The 22,445-nt window shown below is 34.6% G+C and overlaps 2 protein-coding genes and 1 pseudogene across 2 annotated transcripts; all 3 read right to left on the minus strand.

Moving 5' to 3' along the window:
• Positions 1-1,489: 1,489 nt before the first annotated feature.
• Positions 1,490-6,530, minus strand: LOC122822436 (annotated as a pseudogene).
• A 3,695-nt stretch (positions 6,531-10,225) lies between these two features.
• On the minus strand, positions 10,226-17,496 carry LOC122822437 (GTPase IMAP family member 8-like). Its single transcript, XM_044101099.1, has 6 exons — positions 16,260-17,496; positions 15,214-15,933; positions 13,170-13,889; positions 12,942-13,075; positions 12,161-12,827; positions 10,226-12,067 (listed from the first exon to the last, which is right to left on the minus strand). The coding sequence occupies exons 1-6, from the start codon at positions 16,288-16,290 to the stop codon at positions 11,883-11,885; spliced, it is 2,457 nt and encodes an 818-aa protein (XP_043957034.1). The 5' UTR covers positions 16,291-17,496; the 3' UTR covers positions 10,226-11,882.
• An 80-nt stretch (positions 17,497-17,576) lies between these two features.
• Positions 17,577-21,749, minus strand: LOC122822438 (GTPase IMAP family member 8-like). The gene is made up of 5 exons (XM_044101100.1): positions 21,680-21,749; positions 20,650-21,369; positions 19,119-19,835; positions 18,891-19,024; positions 17,577-18,198 (listed from the first exon to the last, which is right to left on the minus strand). Exons 1-5 carry the CDS (start codon positions 21,708-21,710, stop codon positions 17,716-17,718), a joined length of 2,085 nt encoding a protein of 694 aa, XP_043957035.1. The 5' UTR covers positions 21,711-21,749; the 3' UTR covers positions 17,577-17,715.
• Positions 21,750-22,445: the final 696 nt, after the last annotated feature.

Raw genomic sequence — 22,445 nt, forward strand, 5'->3', positions numbered from 1 at the left:
GATGTAATTACTGATGTATTTTGTCTTGAATGACCATCAATCAACTATACATTATATTTAATCTCCAATGTTGGTTTAATCAAACAAAAATAAGCCTTTAGAAGTATTAGGCTCTGTACAAGAAAGTAGGATGAGATTTATATTATTTATATGTGATTTATATGATAAAAAATATTTTAAATATGTAAGTGTTATATTTTATTGGAATATATAAAGTGTTATATCAGGAAAGAATTTAAAAATGTTTCTGGATTTTACTCTTCAAGTGACATTGTGTGTCATTTTTTTCTTGATTAGCTAAAACGATACAAATTTAAATATTTACTTTTTAAATTAAAAAAAAAAGTTAATAAGTGAGTACTTTATTTTTTCCCCTAAATTTGCAAGTTTGCTTTAATTGTTTTCAGAACTTTCATCAAAGTTTTCCAAATAAATAGTTGAGGCACAAATGCTGCCGATCCCAGAGTTGATCTCTGCTCTCTTACAGGTTTAATTCTCAGACTCAAGGCCATCTACTGTATTTGTAACTATACTTATAACTTGGATGTTAGGAGAAAACGAGTCTTTTACTCTAAAAGAGTCTTTCCAAAAAGATTTCAAAACATTATCTATTTTCTAGATATTTTCTAGATACTGATTTGATTACTAAAATTTCTAAACTACTTTCTACAATCAGTCTGTAGATTTTTTTCTAAAAATTCAAATAAGTATCTAGAAAATACTGTTAGATAAAATATTCTCCATTTAAACATAAACTAACAGTATGTTTAGAAGTCAAACAAAAAAATTTTAAAACCTTCTCAAGTTTCAGGTAACTGCTCTGCCAGAGCAACTAGAGCAACAAGCAAATCAAGAGACGTTATGAGTTATTGACAAGAACAGCATATTTATTTGAAAGTATGACAGAATAATCATCCAAAAATAATTTCAAAAACAATCTTTTTATACTAAAAGTTTTTATTCTGTAGATTAAGGCCTGGTCTTCATCTGTATAATGCTTTAGTAATCTGAAGTTACGTAAGAGGGGTTTTAGTTGTTGCACTTCAAAAACACACATTGATATTTGTCACTATTTGACTTTCAGGAAGTTTAGTTCACCTTGTTTGTTTATAATTTATAGTTCACTAAGAACAAACGTTCAAATAATTAGCTAATTTTATTTCAGTTTTAAGAATTTGTATCCAACCAAAGAAGATTCTTGATTTGTTCCTTACATGCTTATGTTATCACTGGTCATATTAATAAGGAGTGATTTAAAACAATTAAATTAAGGCTTTAAAGTATTCAAACCTGAAAAATTCTTTGTTAGAAAAACTCAAGCAGATGGAAAAATTGTGGCTCTAAAGCTAATCTCAGAACCAGTTCCTCCTTTCACTTTGTCTTAAAATAACATTCATTTAACCCTTTAATGATCTACTAGTTCTGTCTACTAAACTTCTTAAACTTTAATCATCAAGCTTTGCAGAACACATCAAGATGATTTTTTAAAAATTCTTAATATATCTTCTAGTAGGTTACATAAAAATCTAATGGAAAGTGTACACCATAAAAGCAAGATATATAGCATGGATTCCATGTATTAATGAATAAGTAATAATTTTACTGTTTAATCAACTGTTCCTTACATTTCCTCCCCAATGCTGGTTTAGTAAAACAAAATAAACCTTTAAACAAAATTAATAATGTACAAGAAGGTTGGATGAGATTTATATAAGCATGATGAAAACTAATTAAAATATTTAAGTGTTAATATTTATTGAAATACCTAAAATGTTTATATATCAGAAAGAAATTTCAAAACTTTTTGAATACAACTCTTTTTAGTGTCAGTATCCATTTTTTTTTCTAAGTAGCTAAAATACACTTATTTAAATGTTTTTAGAAACTTATGAGATAAATTAGTGCTTTGTTCTTTTGCTAAATTTGAATCTTGACTTTAATTGATTTCAAAATGTTCCTCTAAGTTTTCCATGTAAGTGTTTGAGGAAGAAATGCTGTCGATCCCAGAGCTGATCTCTGACTCTCTCACTCTGCTATTCAGCCATTCAGAAACTTGGTCATGTTCTCGTCGTCTCCTGTTTTCTGAAATGCTCCCATATTCTGAGGCAACATCTCCACTCACTGAAACAGACATTGAAACGTTTTAATCAAGAGAAAAAAGCATGTAAGAAAGACTGTAAACACAATATTAAATTATTATATGAAACTTACTGTCAGGACCGTCTTCTTTGCTCCATGCTGTTCTCACATGAAGCATTGTTGGTTCTTCTGGTTCCTTAGCTAAAGCTTTCATCATTCGCTTTATCAGCTCCTGTTCTCTCCTGCTCCACTCCTTTTCTATCTGTTTTGCTTGCCAAGGTAGAATCTGAAGTTTATGATCTTTGCCTTTAATTGTGAAGCATTCTTTGTTTTGTTTTACCAAGTTAATAATTTTTTGGAACAACTCTTTGACTTGAACAGAACAATCAGATCTTCCAGGGTTTATAACATGGTATCTGTTCTCACATTTCTCCAGAAGCTCCTGGAGCTCCTTTCCCTCTCTGACGATGTAATTCTCTACAGGGAGATCATTGATCCAGTCTCCCCTGGTAAACAGCACCATGCAGTGTCTCCACACTCTCTCTGTTAATGGCTTCAAGATCTCCTCCAGAGCTTTGAGATCTTTCTCTGTGAAAGATCTGAAGATGGGAACAAGCAGGAGAGGAGAACACATATTTGATCCAGTGAGGTGGTGTTGGGTCTGAGAACCAGCCTGGTGTTTCAACAACTGAGACTTTTACTCTTTCAAATATTCCTTCATGTTTTACACATGTTGAAGTTTTTTTCTGATCTTGTTGGTTCTGAAATCATAAAAATCAAAGAAAAGATAAATACATCTATAGAGGTAATTTACTTTAATTTAGACATTTAAAGTCTGACTCTATTATTTTTTTTGTTTAGTCAGCATGCTGCATTACCTTTTCCAACCAAGCTCTTTCATAAGTAAGGCTAAAATTATCATTGAACAGAACCATGTTTCCAGCTTTACTTTTTCCTGAACATTTCTGGCCAACAAGAACAATCTTGATGTTAGTGATTGGATGTCTCTCACCTTTAAATAAAACAAAAAATACAGTAATGTTTTTAAAACTAAAACATTAATATTACATGAATACATTAGAAAATATGTCATATTTATTGCCTACCTTCAAACAGCTCTTTCATTACTCTTGTCTTTCTCTCATTGATCGTCTTCAACCTTTTGGCCATCTTGTCTCCAGTCTCTCTCTTGGTTTCTAGCTGTGTTGCTCGGTCCAGCTCCACTTCATAGTAAGATTTTTCATTTCCTGCCCACATCTCTTCAATCTTCTCCAGAAGTTCCTTTACCTGAGTCTTATCACTGTGGTCCTTGTTGTTCAGGACATGATATCTGTTCTCACACTTGTTCACTATCCACTGCAGACCTTCCTCACTCTCTATGCGCTCCTCTACAGTCTTCACTCCTAACAGGTCTCCAAATGTAAACAGGATAAGTGTGTGATTCCAGATTTCTTCTCTAAACAAACTCATGTGTTCCTGAACAGATCTCAGATATGATTCATTATTGTTGATTGCCAGAGGAATAACCAGCAACACAGCATGTGGTCCTGGAGGACACAGATTCACACTGTTCTCTATTTCCAGTTTATCCATCTCACTGGTTTCCTGAAGGGTGTTGAAGCAGAACCATCCAGGAGAATCGACCACTGTGAGCCGCCTTCCTTCAACCACAGCATGACTGATTTCACTGTGGGTTGTTGTTCTGTCATCCTTTTCACTAACATTAAACATTTTTTTTCCTAGAATGGTGTTTCCTGTTGAACCTTTGCCACCATATGACCCTCCAATCATCACTATTCTTAAGTAATCTGGAGGAACTTTCCCACCTAAACCATCAAAACAAACGAACAAACAAAAAACATGTAATTTTTTAAACTCAATATAGAAAACGCTGCTTTTTTTGGTATAGGGTTGATAATACATACCAATAAAAAGTTACAAAGCTGCTAATTATTGGTAGTAAAAAGAGAAAAGCCCAAAATATTCAGGAGGTGAGTATTGATCATTTTAAGTAACTCTTGTGTGCTATTTTACTTTAGATGTCCCAGTGAATTGTTTCACTGGGACGGGGGATGGGTTTTTTTTACACAGTGCTTTATCTAATTTCTCTAGCTCTATGTTGATTTTCTGTTTCTGAAATCTTTCTCTGAAAAGAAACATAAAGTTTTGGATGTGTTTTACCGAGACAATAAAATGATTTTGTATCTTCAGTTTGATTGGACGTTATAGTCAAGTATTTTCCGAAAAAGGAACTTCAACAAAGAAGATGTGAATCTTAAAGCATTTATTTTCTCCAACATAGAGCAGCAGTGACGGTTCTAATTCAAATTTATATTTACATGGAGGCACGGGACAAAAACAATGAAGTAAAAAGAAAGTACAAAATTCAATACCTTAATTTGTTGTTAATTTTCATACTAAACAATGTTAATATTAAATGAGCCACAGAACCAATGAGCCTCTTGTGATTCTGGAGCTGCAGGTTACAAACTCCTGATCTAGCAAATTAAAACTCTGATTGTATTTCAGTTCTGATGAAGATTAGTTTTTAACTTATTGCTCAGGTAAAACTTAAATTGGTCCAAGTGAACAATTTGTTGCATTTCTGTGCCGTTTAATTTCCTCTTAAGAAATAGATTTAGTTTTATTTCTTCACTCAGATTCATTACCTCAGAAGTGAAGGGAAATATTTTTCACAGTTCAACTGAGTGATTTATTTTCTTCTTGCATTCAGTGACACCTCTCCTTAGTGAACTACAAGAAAAAAAGTCTCTAATTTATGGTAAAATTCCAGCTGCCGGTATTTTACTGTAATTTAAGTGTGTTTTTTTTGTTTTTGTTTTTTTTCACAGTGTGGCACAGAACACACAAAATCACTAACAGTTATGGTACAACTGAGGGGATCAAACTTAGTAGTTTGTATGTATCTAGTGTATAGTTAAGTAATTTCAGTGGTTTAATAATTCTTTAACTTTTCTAATACCAAAATTTTAAGTTTTAGCTGATAAACTCCGGTTGACTGATGCAATTACCCACAAACATCTACAAGATAAAGAATACTGTAGATTATTAGAAATAAAGAAAATTGTAACCTACCTTCAATCTGTAGCTTCAGTTTCTTTCTTTGTTTCTGGACTTGATCAAACCTTTTTGAGGCTCTTTCAGTCAAATCTGTCATTTCTTTTCTCAAAGTTTCTCCTTGACTTCTGTCAACAGAACAGTGTCTGCCTCCATTGATTGTAATCAGGGTCTCAATTTTCTCTAAAAGCTTCTTGACTTGATCTCTATCTTCTCTGTTACTGGTGTTGAGAAAATGTTTTCTGTTTCCACATTGTTGAAGAATCCACTGCAGGACTGGACTTCTTCTGATTTTAGATTCTATCTCTTCATCACTACATGGATCGACTGCAGTGAACAGCACGATGGTGTGACTGAAAACATTTGTATTGAAAAGCTCCAAGTGCTGCTCTAGTGATGGTTTGACAAGCTGAGATAAATATAAATCAATAGGAATGACCAGAAGAAAGACATGAGGTCCTGGTGGACACAGATGGACACTGTTCTGGATTTCTATCTGATCCAGTTTTGGAGTGTCTTCTCTAGAATAATTCCACCACCATCCTGGAGTATCAACCACTGTGACTCGTCTGCCAAACACTTCCTGCTGCCTCGCTTCACTCTGAGCTGTTCTTCTGCTGGTGTCAAAAACATTTTGACCCAGGATGATGTTTCCAGCTGAACTTTTACCATTCAGAGGGTTATTGTATCTTCCTCCTATCAACACAATCCTCAACTCTGTATCAGGGTGACTTTGTGCTGTAAGTGAAGATAACAAGTTGAAACACCTGCTTTGTTTATACCAGCACAGAATATAATTTCTAGGTCCACTGTTTATTCCTACTGGAATACTTTTATAATAAAGTAAATATCAATAACATTTACTCACACAATTACATTTAAAATAAACTTAAAACAAAAATAACTAGAAAAGCAAAGGGAGACATTTTGTCCAACTCTCATCTCTTGTATAAAGTCAAAGTCTTTGAATTCAACAAATTCAGACACTATAATGAAAGTTTATAAAAGCATAATCCAAGATAGGACAAAGTTTATGGAAAGTTTTATGAAAACGTCACAGACCTGAGTTGGAAATATCAGTTGCAGCAGCCATTTTAACTTCACTCTGCCGACGTTTCTGCTTGTTCTCACTGCTGCACATTTGCACCTGTCGGCCACCGTACTAAACCCTGTTACTAAACGAAAGTAAAAGAGTGCCAAAGTGGATGTTTAGCTTGATGGTTGGTTGATAAAGTCAAACATGGTCTGAGATCGCTATCTGCTGGGTAACTAGAGTTATTGCATTTCTACTCTGGCAACCTAAAATTTCTTTGCATAGTAAATATAAAACACCAGCAGTAAAATGCTCCACAATATTCACCAACCATCATTACATAAAACAAAGATTAAATGTTTCTACAATAAAACTGAAACTTAAGAAATCAATAAGCAAATAGGTTTCATATCAATTAACAGAATAAAACCCACTGGGTCAAAAATGAAAATTCACATTTATTCATTAGAAGAATTTGGACTTTCTAATTAAACAGTGAAGCATTACATACTGACTTGAAATTTTGAACAGAGTAATTTAAAGACGTAACAACTCTTCATGTTGACAGTAAGATCTTTCGTTTGTCTTGAGATTGTGCTATTTTAGCTGCTCCTGTCACTCAGTTGTTGCTCTACTTTCTATTCAAACTCTGTTTTTTGGAGGGGGGGTTGACACACATCAGTTTGCTGATTTAATTTCTTAATTTCAGAGTTTACCCAGTTAAAATGTTCACTGATAACAGAAGAACTTTCTTGCACTATAAATCAGAGTTTTAGACCCGAGCTGTTGCTACTCATAGACCCTAATACTAGAAACCATTATTGATAGCAGCTGCTTCTCTGTCGTGTTTTATGTAATTTCACATGATACATTAAAAGGGAACAAAACAGAATGAAACAATAAGAAGTAACGAGCAAAACTATTTGTACCAAATTACCTGACATAACAAAACATTTTTAAGAGACTGGGAAAAAAAAAAAGTAAAAGACATTTTTCTCTTCATTGATCATGTGCTTCAGTGTTTCCCAACCTGGTCTTCAAGGTTCGTTCTGTCCTACATGTTTTAGATGTTCTCCTGCTTCAACACACCCCATTCAAACAATTTCAACTCAACAAAACCCTGTTCAGCCATCAAATGAAATCATGTGTACTGAAGCAGAGGATCACCTAAAACCTGCAGGGCAGTGTGTCTTGAAGACCAGGACTGAAAAACACTGATCAACTTATTGATTAATCTGAACTAATGTCATCTATAGAAAGAGATGAAGGTTCTTGAAAGCAAAGAATGAAAGCAAGAACCAAACAGATGGAAAAGCTCTTTTTATTACTCACACTTATTATGATAAATGTAATCACTGTAATTTTAGGCTGTTGGTTTCAATTTGTATTTATTCTGATGTTTTCCCTTGAGATGAATTTACAGTTTAATGACCCTTATGAACAGGTTATGCCTTTGATTGTGTGTTTTATACTTTTCACCTGACTGTATTGCAAATTTCCTAATGGGCTCAATAATAATTGTGATACTGACACCTCAAGAAGATGTCCAAAACTTTTCTTGCTCTATAATGAAAATAAGTATTTTTATAAGGGAAAGTATTGGATGTAAGCTCTATAACCCTTTTTGGGGAATCAGAATAAAACAGTGTCATTTATTTTACAGGGCTGCACAGTGGCACAGTTGGTAGAGCTGTTGCCTTGCAGCAAGAAGGTCCTGGGTTCGATTCCCGGCCGGGGACCTTTCTGCATGGAGTTTGCATGTTCTCCCTGTGCATGGTGGGTTCTCTCCGGGTTCTCCGGCTTCCTCCCACAGTCCAAAAACATGACTGTCAGGCTAATTGGTTTCTCTAAATTCTCCCTAGGTGTGAGTGTGTGTGTGAATGGTTGTGTGTCCTGTATGTCTCTGTGTTGCCCTGCAACAGACTGGCGACCTGTCCAGGGTGAACCCCGCCTCTCGCCCGGAACGCAGCTAGAGATAGACACCAGCAACCCTCCAGACCCCATTAGGGAAGAAGGGTGTTAAGAAAATGGAAATGGATGGATTTATTTTACATAAATAAAAACATCTATGAGCAAACTCATTTTACTTTTACTTAACACATTTCCATTATGTGCACATCTTTTTATCTGGGAGAATCAAAGTCATACAGGTACAACTGAACTCAAAACAAAGACAGATAAAATGGCTCTCCGAAAAATACCTGACAGATAAAATATTCCTTTCTAAATTGAGTTCTCTATTTGATGAAAAAGGGACATAGTCTTTTTAGAAGTCAAACAATAAATTTAGAAAGCTTCTCAAGTTTCAGGTTGTTGCTCTGGTGGGGCATATAGAACAACAAGAATATCAGGAGACATTATGAGCTGTTGGCAACAAAGGTCTATTCTTCTGAAAGTGTGGCAGAATAATTATTTAAAAGCACAATCAAGCACAATCTTTCTGTATTCACAGAGATTTAATTGTCTGAGTCAAGATCATCCACTGCATTTATAACTATAACAAGATATTCACTGCCAGCTGGAATTTGAATCTAGTCTGGATTGACCTGCTGGAGTAAATGGAAAGTAAAACCTTTCACATCTGAAAATAAACTAAAACAACATCATGGAGGCAGTTTCACCCCAGACAGATCAGCTCAATTTAGCACCTGTTTTTAGATGTCGAATGCTTTAATACTCTGAAATTATTTAACAGGGATTTTGGCTGTTATCGCAGTTTAGCAAGTAACATTCAGGATTTTTACGGCACCTTTATTAGTTAATAATTTATAGTGAATGTAACTCAGTTCCAATAACAAACATTAAAAAAATTAGAAACTTTAATGTCACCTTTTTAGAGCTTGTATCAAATCAAGAAAGATTATTGATATGTGTTAGGTAAATTGTATATATTATTATCAAATATTTGTTGTTTCATGTAGTTTATAGTTTCACCTATATAATGTTCTTGTCTTATATACCTTTATTGTTTTATTTCAGCTTAGCCTAAAGAATGTTTGTGTTGTTGTATTGCTCTGTTTCTTTCCTCAAGAAGGCCTTTCTGAAGAAAAGTAGTGACAACCGAGTTCAACAGGGTTTATTGCTCAGCAGAAGGCAGAGTGTTTGAAAGAGAACAAACTTCTTGAAGAGGCAGCTGTCCAATTTCAAGGCATCAAATTGCAAAAGTAAAATTTCTTTGAAGCTATGTTTGATATATACATGAGCTTTATAACAACTGAAGGTTGCACTGGAGATCTTCCTCACTTTCTTTGTTTTCCTCTACAGTCTTCACTGATAGCCAGTCTCCATAGCTAAACAGAGCGAGTGTGATTCCAGATTTCTTCTCTAAATAGACCCATGTGTTCCTGCACAGCTCTCAGACATGACTCATCAATGTTGATTTCTATAGGTATAACAAGCAACACAAGCTTTCTGCATGCACACGGGTTTAATTTTGTGACTTAGGGCCATTCACTGTAACTATAACTAGGCTTTCTCTGCCAGCTGAAATTTGAACCTGATGGTCTGGATTGACCTTCTGGAGTAAAACCAAAGTCAAAAGTCACATCTGAAGATATTCTGAAACAAAATCAGAGACATTGTTTCACCCCAAATAGTCCAGCTCCATGAGTATGTTTAATACCATGAAGTTGCTTAAGAGGGAATAGATTAAAAAAAAATCCAGTGGAAGGTTAAAAAACATAAAAGCAAGGTACAGATTATAGTTTATCCATTAATAGATAAGTAATATGTTTATGAAACCATTCATAAACAAATAAGCAGATGTTATTACTGATGTATTTTGTCTTGAATGACCATCAATCAACTATACATTATATTTAATCTCCAATGTTGGTTTAATCAAACAAAAAAAAGCCTTTAGAAGTATTAGGCTCTGTACAAGAAAGTAGGATGAGATTTATATTATTTATATGTGATTTATATGATGAAAAATATTTTAAATATGTAAGTGTTATATTTTATTAGAATATATAAAGTGTTATATCGGGAAAGAATTTAAAAACGTTTTTGGATTTTACTCTTCAAGTGACATTATGTGTCATTTTTTTCTTGATTAGCTAAAATGATACAAATTTAAATATTTACTTTTTAAATAAAAAAAAAGTTAATAAGTGAGTACTTTATTTTTTTCCCTAAATTTGCAAGTTTGCTTTAATCGTTTTCAGAACTTTCATCAAAGTTTTCCAAATAAATAGTTGAGGCACAAATGCTGCCGATCCCAGAGTTGATCTCTGCTCTCTTACAGGTTTAATTCTCAGACTCAAGGCCATCTACTGTATTTGTAACTATACTTATAACTTGGATGTTAGGAGAAAACGAGTCTTTTACTCTAAAAGAGTCTTTCCAAAAAGATTTCAAAACATTATCTATTTTCTAGATACTGATTTGATTACTAAAATTTCTAAACTACTTTCTACAATCAGTCTGTAGATTTTTTTCTAAAAATCCAAATAAGTATCTAGAAAATACTGTTAGATAAAATATTTTCCATTTAACAATAAACTAACAGTATGTTTAGAAGTCAAACAAAAAAATGTAAAAACCTTCTCAAGTTTCAGGTAATTGTTCTGCCAGAGCAACTAGAGCAACAAGCAAATCAAGAGACGTTATGAGTTATTGGCAAGAACAGCATATTTATTTGAAAGTATGACAGAATAATCATCCAAAAATAATTTCAAAAACAATCTTTTTATACTAAAAGTTTTTATTCTGTAGATTAAGGCCTGGTCTTCATCTGTATAATGCTTTAGTAATCTGAAGTTACGTAAGTGGGGTTTTAGTTGTTGCACTTCAAAAACACACATTGATGTTGTCACTACTTGACTTTCAGGATGTTTATTTCACCTTGTTAGTTTATAATTTATAGTTCACTAAGAACAAACGTTCAAATAATTAGCAAATTTTATTTCAGTTTTAAGAATTTGTATCAAACCAAAGAAGATTCTTGATATTTCATTTGTTCCTTACATGCTTATGTTATCACTGGTCATATTAATAAGGAGTGATTTAAAACAATTAAATTAAGGCTTTAAAGTATTCAAACCTGAAAAATTCTTTGTTAGAAAAACTCAAGCAGATGGAAAAATTGTGGCTCTAAAGCTAATCTCAGAACCAGTTCTTCCTTTCACTTTGTCTTAAAATAACGTTCATTTAACCCTTTAATGATCTAATAGTTCGGTCTACTAAACTTCTTAAACTTTAATCATCAAGCTTTGCAGAACACATCAAGATGAAAGTTGTTTTTTATTCTTAATATATTTTCTAGTAGGTTACATAAAAATCTAATGGAAGGTGTAAATCATAACAGCAAGGTATATAACATGGAGTCCATGTATTAATGAATAAGTAATAATTTTACTGTTTAATCAACTATTCCTTACATTTCCTCCCCAATGCTGGTTTAGTAAAACAAAATAAACCTTTAAACAAAATTAATAATGTACAAGAAGGTTGGATGAGATTTATATAAGCATGATGAAAACTAATTAAAATATTTAAGTGTTAATATTTATTGAAATACGTAAAATGTTTATATAGCAGAAATTTAAAAAAAAAAACTTTCAGAATATAACTCTTTTAGAGTCAGTATCCATCTTTTTTCTAAGTAGCTAAAATAAAATTATTTAAATGTTTTTAGAAACTTATGAGATAAGTTAGCGCTTTGTTCTTTTGCTAAATTTGAATGTTGACTTTAATCAATTTCAAAATGTTCCTCTAAGTTTTCCATGTAAGTGATTGAGGAAGAAATGCTGCCGATCCCAGAGCTGATCTCTGACTCTCTCACTCTTTTATTCAGCCATTCAGAAACTTGGTCATGTTCTCGTCGTCTCCTGTTCTCTGAAATGCTCCCATATTCTGAGGCAACATCTCCACTCACTGAAACAGACATTGAAATGTTTTATTCAAGAGAAGAAAGCATTTAAGAAAGACTGTAAACTCAACATTAAATCATTATTATATGAAACTTACTGTCAGGACCCTCTTCTTTGCTCCATGCTGTTCTCACATGAAGCTCTGTTGGTTCTTCTGGTTCCATTGATAAAGCTTTCATCATTCGCTCTATCAGCTCCTGTTCTCTCTTTTTCCACTCTTTTTCTATCTGTTTTGCTTGCCAAGGTAGAATCTGAAGTTTATGATCTTTGCTTTTAATTGTGAAGCATTCTTTGTTTTGGTTTACCATGTTAATAAATTTTTGGAACAACTCTTTGACTTGAACAGAACAATCAGATCTTCTAGAGTTTAGAACATGGTATCTGTTCCCACATTTTTCCAGAAGCTCCAGAAGCTCCTTTCCCTCTCTGACAATGTAATTCTCTACAGGGAGATCATTGAGCCAGTCTCCCCAGGTAAACAGCACCATGCAGTGTTTCCACACTCTCTCTGTTAACGGCTTCAAGATCTCCATCAGAGCTTTGAGATCTTTCTCTGTAAAAGATCTGAGGATGGGAACAAGCAGGAGAAAAACATGAGGTCCAGGAGAACACATGGAGACACTGTGGAGAACTTCATATTTGATCCAGTGAGGTGGTGTTGGGTCTGAGAACCAGCCTGGTGTTTCAACAACTGAGACTTTTACTCCATCAAAGTTTCCTTCATGTTCCACACATGTTGAAGTTTTTCTCTGATCTTGTTGGTTCTGAAATCATAAAAATCAAAGAAAAGATAAATACATCTATAGAGGTAATTTACTCACTAGACATTTAAAGTCTGACTCTATGATTTTTTTTGTTTAGTCAGCATGCTGCATTACCTTTTCCAACCAAGCTCTTTTATAAGTAAGGCTAAAAAGATCATTGAACAGAATCATGTTTCCAGCTTCACTTTTTCCTGAACATTTCTGACCAACAAGAACAATCCTGATGTCAGTGATTGGATGTCTCTCACCTTTAAATCAAACAAAAAATACAGTAATGTTTTTAAAACTAAAACATTCATATTACATGAATACATTATAAAATATGTCATACTTATTGCCTACCTTCAAACAGCTCTTTCATTACTCTTGTCTTTCTCTCATTGATCGTCTTCAACCTTTTGGCCATCTTGTCTCCAGTCTCTCTCTTGGTTTCTAGCTGTGTTGCTCGGTCCAGCTCCACTTCATAGTAAGATTTTTCATTTCCTGCCCACATCTCTTCAATCTTCTCCAGAAGTTCCTTTACCTGAGTCTTATCACTGTGGTCCTTGTTGTTCAGGACATGATATCTGTTCTCACACTTGTTCACTATCCACTGCAGACCTTCCTCACTCTCTATGTGCTCCTCTACAGTCTTCACTCCTAACCAGTCTCCAAATGTAAACACAAGAAGTGTGTGTTTCCAGATGTCTTCTCTAAACAGACTCATGTGTTCCTGAACAGATCTCAGATATGATTCATCAACGTTGGTTGCCAGAGGAATAACCAGCAGCACAGCATGTGGTCCTGGAGGACACAGATTCACACTGTTCTCTATTTCCAGTTTATCCATCTCACTGGTTTCCTGAAGGGTGTTGAAGCAGAACCATCCAGGAGAATCGACCACTGTGAGCCGCCTTCCTTCAACCACACCATGACTGATTTCACTGTGGGTTGTTCTTCTGTCAATGTTTTCATTAACATTAAACATTTTTTTTCCTAGTATACTGTTTCCTGTTGAACTTTTGCCACCATATGACCCTCCAATCATCACTATTCTTAAGTAATCTGGAGGAACTTTCCCACCTAAACCATCAAAACAAACGAACAAACAAAAAACATGTAATTTTTTAAACTCAATATAGAAAACGCTGCTTTTTTTGGTATAGGGTTGATAATACATACCAATAAAAAGTTACAAAGCTGCTAATTATTGGTAGTAAAAAGAGAAAAGCCCAAAATATTCAGGAGGTGAGTATTATTTTGATCATTTTAAGTAACTCTTGTGTGCTATTTTACTTTAGATGTCCCAGTGAACTGTTTAAGAGAAACCAAAAGGGATGGGGGGTTTTTACACAGTGCTTTATCTAATTTCTCTAGCTCTATGTTGATTTTCTGTTTCTGAAATCTTTCTCTGAAAAGAAACATAAAGTTTTGGATGTGTTTTACAAAGAGACAATAAAATGATTTTGTATCTTCAGTTTGATTGGACGTTATAGTCAAGTATTTTCCGAAAAAGGAACTTCAACAAAGATGTGAATCTTAAAGCATTTATTTTCTCCAACATAGAGCAGCAGTTGATGGTTCTAATTCAAATTTATATTTGCATGGAGGCACGGGAAAAAAACAATGAAGTAAAAAGAAAGTACAAAACTCAATACCTTAATTTGTTGTTAATATTCATACTAAACAATGTTAATATTAAATGAGCCACAGAACCAATGAGCCTCTTGTGATTCTGGAGCTGCAGGTTACAAACTCCTGATCTAGATAATTAAAACTCTGAGTGTATCTCAGTTCTGCTGAAGATTAGTTTTTAACTTATTGTTCAGGTAGAAATTTGAAGGTAAAAATTTAATTGGTCCAAGTGAACAATTTGTTGCATTTCTGTGCCGTTTAATTTCCTCTTAAGAAATAGATTTAGTTTTAACTTTTCACTCAGATTCATTACCTTAGAAGTGAAGGGAAATATTTATCACAGTTCAACTGAGTGATTTATTTTCTTCTTGCATTCAGTGACACCTCTCCTTAGTGAACTATAAGAAAAAAAAAGTCTCTAATTTATGGTAAAATTCCAGCTGGTGTATAAATACAGTAAACTTTTGGCTGCCGGTATTTTACTGTAATTTAAGTGTGTTTTTTTTGTTTGTTTTGTTTTTTTCACAGTGTGGCTAAGAACACACAAAATCACTAACAGTTATGGTACAACTGAGGGGATCAAACTTAGTAGTTTGTATGTATCTAGTGTATAGTTTAGTAATTTCAGTGGTTTAATAATTCTTTAACCTTTCTAATACCAAAATTTTAAGTTTTAGCTGATAAACTCCGGTTGACTGATGCAATTACCCACAAACATCTACAAGATAAAGAATACTGTAGTTTATTGGAAATAAAGAAAGTTGTAACCTACCTTCAATCTGTAGCTTCAGTTTCTGTCTTTGTTTCTGGATTTGATCAAACCTTTTTGAGGCTCTTTCAGTCAAATCTGTCATTTCTTTTCTCAGAGCTTCTCCTTGACGTCTGTCAACAGAACAGTGTCTGCCTCCACTGATTGTAATCAGGATCTCAATTTTCTCTAAAAGCTTCTTGACTTGATCTCTATCTTCTCTGTTACTGATGTTGAGAAAATGTTTTCTGTCTCCACATTGTTGAAGAATCCACTGCAGGACTGAATTTCTTCTGATTCTGGATTCTATCTTTTCATCACTACATGGATCGACTGCAGTGAACAGCACGATGGTGTGACTGAAAACATCTGTATTGAAAAGCTCCAAGCGCTGCTTTAGTGATGGTTTGACATGCTGAGAAAAATGTGAACCAGCAGGAATGACCAGAAGAAAGACATGAGGTCCTGGTGGACACAGATGGACACTGTTCTGGATTTCTATCTGATCCAGTCTTGGAGTTTCTTCTCTAGGGTAATGCCACCACCATCCTGGAGTATCAACCACTGTGACTCGTCTGCCGAGTATTTCCTGCTGCCTCACTTCACTCTGAGCTGTTCTTCTGCTGGTGTCAAAAACATTTTGACCCAGAATGATGTTTCCAGCTGAACTTTTACCATTCAGAAGGTTATTGTATCTTCCTCCTATCAACACAATCCTCAACTCTGCATCAGGGTGACTTTGTGCTGTAAGTGAAGATAACAAGTTGAAACACCTGCTTTGTTTATACCAGCACAGAATATACTTTCTAGGTCCACTGTTTATTCCTCCTGGAATACTTTTCTAATAAAGTAAATATCAATAACATTTACTCACACAATTACATTTAAAATAAACTTAAAACAAAAATTATTAGAAAATCAGAGGGAGACATTTCTAACCCAACTTCCATCTCTTGTATAAAGTCAAAGTCTTTGAATTCAACAAATTCAGACACTATAATGAAAGTTCATAAAAGTTTGATCCAAGATAGGACAAAGTTTATGGAAAGTTTTATGAAAACTTCACAGACCTGAGTTGGAAACATCAGTTGAAGCAGCCATTTTGTTAACTTCACACTGCCGACGTTTCTGCTTGTTCTCACCGTACTAAACCCTGTTTCTAAATGAAAGTAAAAGAGTGCCAAAGTGGATGTTTAGCTTGATGGTTGGTTGATAAAGTCAAACATGGTCAGAGATCGCCATCTGCTGGGCAACTAGAGTTATTGCATTTACTCTGGCAACCTAAACTTTCTTTGCATATTAAATATAAAACACCAGCAGTAAAACGCTCCACAATATTCACCAACCATCATTACATAAAACAAAGATTAAACGTTTTTACAATAAAACTGAAACTTAAGAAATCAATAAGCAAATAGGTTTTATATCAATTAACAGAATAAAACCCACTGGGTCAAATAAAAAACTGAAAATTCACATTTATTCATTCGAATTTGGACTACCTAATTAAACAGTGAAACATTACATACTGATTTGAAATTTTGGACAGGGCAATTTAAAGATGTAACAACTCTTCATGTTGACAGTAAGATCTATCGTTTGTCTTGAGATTGTGCTATTTTAGCTGCTCCTGTCACTCAGTTGTTGCTCTACTTTCTATTCAAACTCTGTTTTTTGGAGGGGGGGTTGACACACATGAGTTTGCTGATTTAATTTCTTAATTCCAGAGTTTACCCATTTAAAATGTTCACTGATAACAGCAGAACTTTCTTAAACCATAAATCAGAGTTTTAGACTCGACTGTTGCTACTCATAGACCCTAATACTGGAAACCATTATTGATAGCAGCTGCTTCTCTGTCGTGTTTTATGTAATTTCACATGATACATTAAAAGGGAACAAAACAGAATGAAACAATCAGAAGTAACGAGCAAAACTATTTGTACCAAATTACCTGACATAGCAAAACATTTTTAAGACGCTGGAAGAAAAATAAAAAAGTAAAAGACACTCTTCCCTCAATTGATCATCTGCTTCAGTGTTTCCCAACCTGGTCTTCAAGGGATATTGTCCTACATGTTGTAGATTTTCCCCTGCCTATATTCAAATATAGGTGAATATTTTAAAAAACAAATGGAAATTTGATGGAAGGTAAATAATAAAAGTCTCGTATACACACTGATGAATAAATAATACTTTTACGTAACCAGTCATAACCAAATAAAAAGTTGTTACTGATAAATGTTCTCTTTTGAATACAATCAACTTTTCATTACATCATTACACTGAGTAAAAAATATTTAAGGTAATAGTCAACATTAAATCATTACATAAAACTTATTGTTAGGACCGTCTTCTTTGCTCTCTGCTGTTCTCACATGAGGCTCTGTTGGTTCTTCTGGTTCCTTTGCTAAAGCTTTCTTCACTCGCTCTATCAGATCCTGTTCCCTCCTGCTCCATTCTTGTTCTGTAAGTTTATATTGTTTTGGTGGCCAAAGGAAACTGAGAAATGTATTGTGTTTACTTTCAGCTGTAAAGCATTCTTTGTTTTACCATGTTAATAATTTTTTGGAACAGCTCTTTGACTTGAACAGCATCACCATATCGATTGGGGTTTATAACATGGTATCTGTTCCCACATTTCTCCAGAAGCTCCTGGAGCTCCTTTCCCTCTCTGACGATGTAATTCTCTACAGGGAGATCATTGAGCCAGTGCCCCCAGGTAAACAGCACCATGCAATGTTTCCACACTCTCTCTGTTAATGGCTTCAAGATCTCCACCAGAGCTTTGAGATCTTTCTCTGTGAAAGATCTGAGGATGGGAACAAGCAGGAGAAAAACATGAGGTCCAGGAGAACACATGGAGACACTGTGGAGAACTTCATCTTTGATCCAGTCAGGTGGTGTTGGGTCTGAGAACCAGCCTGGTGTTTCAACAACTGAGACTTTTACTCTTTCAAACATTCCTTCGTGTTTCACACATGTTGCAAATTTGTGATCTTGGTAGGTCTGAAAAGATGAAAAATAATAAATAAATAAATAAATCTATACTGAACAAAAATATAAACGCCCCATGTCAAATGTAAGAGTTGTTTTTGAACATTTGTGTCACACAATATATAGAGAAACTCAAACTATTTTTAGTAATTACTGCTCTTTATATTGGCATTGATGACTTTATGGTATGGCCATGTGTAGCGGATTGACAATCCTTTGAACATGATAGGGGTCAAGTTGAGGAATTTGAAGAATGTGCAAGTTGCCTTCTCATAGGCCAACTTGAAAGTCTACAGAAAGTCTATGGTGTGATGTGTGGCTTGTGCAGGCCAATAGTCTCATCAGCTGTGTGTGTCACTGGTCTTAGTCAGTCCCACAGATGGACGAGACGAGCTGCTGTTCATTTTGTCTAATCACCTACTGGACATGACCCACCCAGGCACTGAGTAAAAAAAACAACTCACAGTAATGCTCACTGACAAGTTCAAGTAAAAATAATACACAAATCAAGAGAAATATTACTTTTGTACAATAAAATGTCATCAAATGCTCATTTACAGTTGTTAACTCCACGTGGTAACAATATTTGACATGGGGCGTTTATATTTATGTTCGGTGTATATTTGGTTGTACTTCACTAATTGGACACCTACAGTCTGGGTGACTGTATTAAAGCTTTTTGTTTTGTCAGCATGTGATGTTACCTTTTTCAACCAAGCTCTCTCAAAGGTCATTTTAAACTTTTCATTGAACAGAATCATGTTTCCAACTTCACTTTTCCCTGAACATTTCTGACCAACAAGAACAATCCCAATGTCAGTGATTGGATGTCTCTCATCTGTAAAATAAATAAAAATTACTGTAATGTTTTTCATCTTAAAACACTCAGATTATATGACTATACCATAAACTATGTCCTATTTATTTCTTACCTCCAATTATCTCTTTCATTACTCTTGTCTTTCTCTCATTGATGGTCTTCAACCTTTTGGCCATCTTGTCTCCAGTCTCTCTCTTGGTTTCTAGCTGTGTTGCTCGGTCCAGCTCCACTTCATAGTAAGATTTTTCATTTCCTGCCCACATCTCTTCAATCTTCTCCAGAAGTTCCTTTACCTGAGTCTTATCACTGTGGTCCTTGTTGTTCAGGACATGATATCTGTTCTCACACTTGTTCACTATCCACTGCAGACCTTCCTCACTCTCTATGTGCTCCTCTACAGTCTTCACTCCTAACCAGTCTCCATAGGTAAACACAAGATGTGTGTGTTTCCAGATATCTTTTCTAAACAAACTCATGTGTTCCTGAACAGATCTCAGATATGATTCATCAATGTTGATTATCAGAGGAATAACCAGCAGCACAGCATGTGGTCCTGGAGGACACAAATTCACACTGTTCTCTATTTCCAGTTTGTCCATCTCACTGGTTTCCTGAAGGGTGTTGATGCAGAACCATCCAGGAGAATCGACCACTGTGAGCCGCCTTCCTTCAACCACATGCTGTCTGATTTCACTGTGGGTTGTTGTTCTTCCATTTTTATTAACATCAAAAACCTTTGTGCCAAGGATGATGTTTCCTGTTGAGCTTTTGCCAGCCAGTGAATCTCCAATCATCACTATTCTCAAAAGGTTTGGAGGAACTTTTTCACCTAAACCAACAAAACAGAAAAAAACAACAAATTATAAAATTAAAAATGAACTCTTTTACACAGTACTTGTTCTAATTTGTCTAGGTCTAGTTGTTCATAGGAAAGAGACACACAGTTCTGTTTATGTTTTACCAATAGGCAATAAAGCAGTTTTTTTTATTTTATGTCTGATTTGACTATCACTTCAAGTGATTTGAAGTGATAGTCAAACATTTTCCAAAAGAGAAACTTCAACAATGTTATACTGAAGGTTATGTGTGATTTTCTCTCAGAACCTGTGAATCCTGAAACATTTCCTTCCTCCAACATAGAAGACCAGTGGTTGATCTTCTGATCTAGCAGGAGCTCCTGATCTAGCTCCTGCTAGCAGACGAAAGCTCTGACCCTATCTCAATATGGCTGGAGCTTAATCTTTTATTTATCGTTCAAGTAAAACTTTGACGGTAAAAAAATGGCATTGGTACAACAAATTTTTTATCACATTTTTTACCAGTGCATGTTATCGTAAGAAATTAATTTAGTAGAGACATAGCCATTGCCTCAGAATTGAAGGGAAAACATTTTTCAGAGGTCAGTTGAGTGATTTTTTGTCCTCCATCATTCAATTACCCATAACCATCTACAGCAGGGGTCTCAAATTGTATTCCTCGAGGGCCGGTGTCCTAAAACTTTTAGATGTCTCTGCTTCAGCACATCTGGCTCCAATTTCATCATTTAATTGAAGTGTGCAGGACAAGGGATACATCTAAAAGTTGTGGGACCACAAGCTGAGGATCACTGTAGTGTATTAGAACTAAAGTAACTTGCAACTTGCCTTTAATTAGTTCTTTGAGTTTGCTTCTTTGTTTCTGGATGTGATCAAACCTTTTTGAGGCTCTTTCAGTCAAATCTGACATTTCTTTTCTCAAAGCTTCTCCTTGACTTCTGTCAACAGCACAGTGTCTGCCTCCATTGATTGTAATCAGGGTCTCAATTTTATCTAACAAGATCTTAACTTGATCTCTATCTTCTCTGTTACTGATGTTGAGAAAATGTTTTCTGTTTCCACATTGTTGAAGAATCCAGTGCAGGGTTGGACTTGTGTTGATTCTTGACTCAACCTCTTCATCACTACATGGAGCAGCAGCAGTGATCAGCACAATGGTCTGACTGAAAACATCTACATTGAAAAGTTTCAGGTGCTTCTTTAGTGATGATTTGACCCACTGTGGTAAATATAAATCATAATGAATGACCAGAAGAAAGACATTAGGTCCTGGTGGACACAGATGGACACTGTTCTGGATTTCCATCTGATCCAGTTTTGGAGTTTCTTCTATAGGCCAAATCCACCACCATCCTGGAGTATCAACCACTGTAACTTGTCTGCTGAACACTTCCTGCTGCCTCGCTTCACTCTGAGCTGTTCTTCTGCTGGTGTCAAAAACATTTTGACCCAGGATGATGTTTCCAGCTGAACTTTTACCACTGAGACTTCCATTTAACCTTCCTCCTATCAAAACAATCCTCAACTCTGTAGCAGGAGGGCTTTGTGCTGTAAGAAGAAAAATGAGGTGCAAATTTATACAGTTTAGAAACAATTACTTTATTTAGACCTGCACAGAATGTACTTTTTTTAATTCAACAGTATTTCTCTCAGAAAACACCTACAATAACATTTACACAAGATTAACCTTAAATCAAAATAACTAGAAAAGGTGAGGTAGCCATGTTTTCCCCTCCCAACACTTTCACACAGTCATTCTTTGAATTTATCATACTCAGTCAGTAAAATTAGAGTTTATAAAAAGCACAATTGTAAACAGGATAACGTTTACAGAAAGTTTTATGAAAATGTCACTGACCTAATTTGAAAATATCAGCTGAGGTAGCCATTTCATTAGCTTCACTCTGCCGACGTTTCTCCTTGCCATATGCTCCTGCCTATTCCTAAATGAAACTAAATAGTTCAAAGGTAGAGGAAAGTCAAACATGATCAGACATAGCCATCTGCTGGAGGACTGTAATAACTGCATTTCTATTCTAACAACAAGACGGGTCTATATTACAGTTAAACTGAAACTTAACAAATCAATAAACATTTCACCAGCAAGGACCACGCCACAAAAATATAAGTTTAAAAATTGATTGTAGGAAGCGGATGAAAGGACGAATTTTCATGCATATCAGCAAATAGTATGGCTTATTTCTTTCAATTTATTAACTGAAAATTTATGCAAACACATAATTTGTACATTGTTTTTAATCATTTCAATTGAATTTGAATAAAACATTCACTTCTGATTATGTGTCAAGGTTTACGTAAACATGCCAATAAATTATCAATGCACAATTAAGTAACTGAATGGATGAATCATGAATTAAACATTGAGTATGTTATCCATGGACAAAAATATAATGCTTACAGCAGTAAATATAAATGCTAAAAACAATTAGATGAAATTTAAAGGTTTAGACACTTAATTAAAAACTGAATCAAGCGTATATTTATCAATTTACTTCGTGTGTCTTTTATTTTATTTAACTAATTTTTTATATTTATGCCACTTCTACTACTCTCTACATTAGAGGTCGCTGTGAATATTCCCCCTCCACCAAATGAGACTCCGA

Source organism: Gambusia affinis, linkage group LG19 (assembly GCF_019740435.1).
Source record: "Gambusia affinis linkage group LG19, SWU_Gaff_1.0, whole genome shotgun sequence".
Classification (NCBI taxonomy): domain Eukaryota; kingdom Metazoa; phylum Chordata; class Actinopteri; order Cyprinodontiformes; family Poeciliidae; genus Gambusia; species Gambusia affinis.

Excerpts from the sequence above, each read along its gene's own strand:
- LOC122822437 (XM_044101099.1), bottom strand. The coding sequence starts at position 16,290 with ATGGCTGCTTCAACTGATGTTTCCAACTCAG. Across the intron at positions 15,934-16,259 it reads AACTGATGTTTCCAACTCAG|CACAAAGTCACCCTGATGCA; the intron begins GTCTGTGAAGTT and ends CTTCACTTACAG. Across the intron at positions 13,890-15,213 it reads ACTGAAGCTACAGATTGAAG|GTGGGAAAGTTCCTCCAGAT; the intron begins GTAGGTTACAAC and ends TTGATGGTTTAG.
- LOC122822438 (XM_044101100.1), bottom strand. The coding sequence starts at position 21,710 with ATGGCTACCTCAGCTGATATTTTCAAATTAG. Across the intron at positions 21,370-21,679 it reads AGCTGATATTTTCAAATTAG|CACAAAGCCCTCCTGCTACA; the intron begins GTCAGTGACATT and ends TTCTTCTTACAG. Across the intron at positions 19,836-20,649 it reads ACTCAAAGAACTAATTAAAG|GTGAAAAAGTTCCTCCAAAC; the intron begins GCAAGTTGCAAG and ends TTGTTGGTTTAG.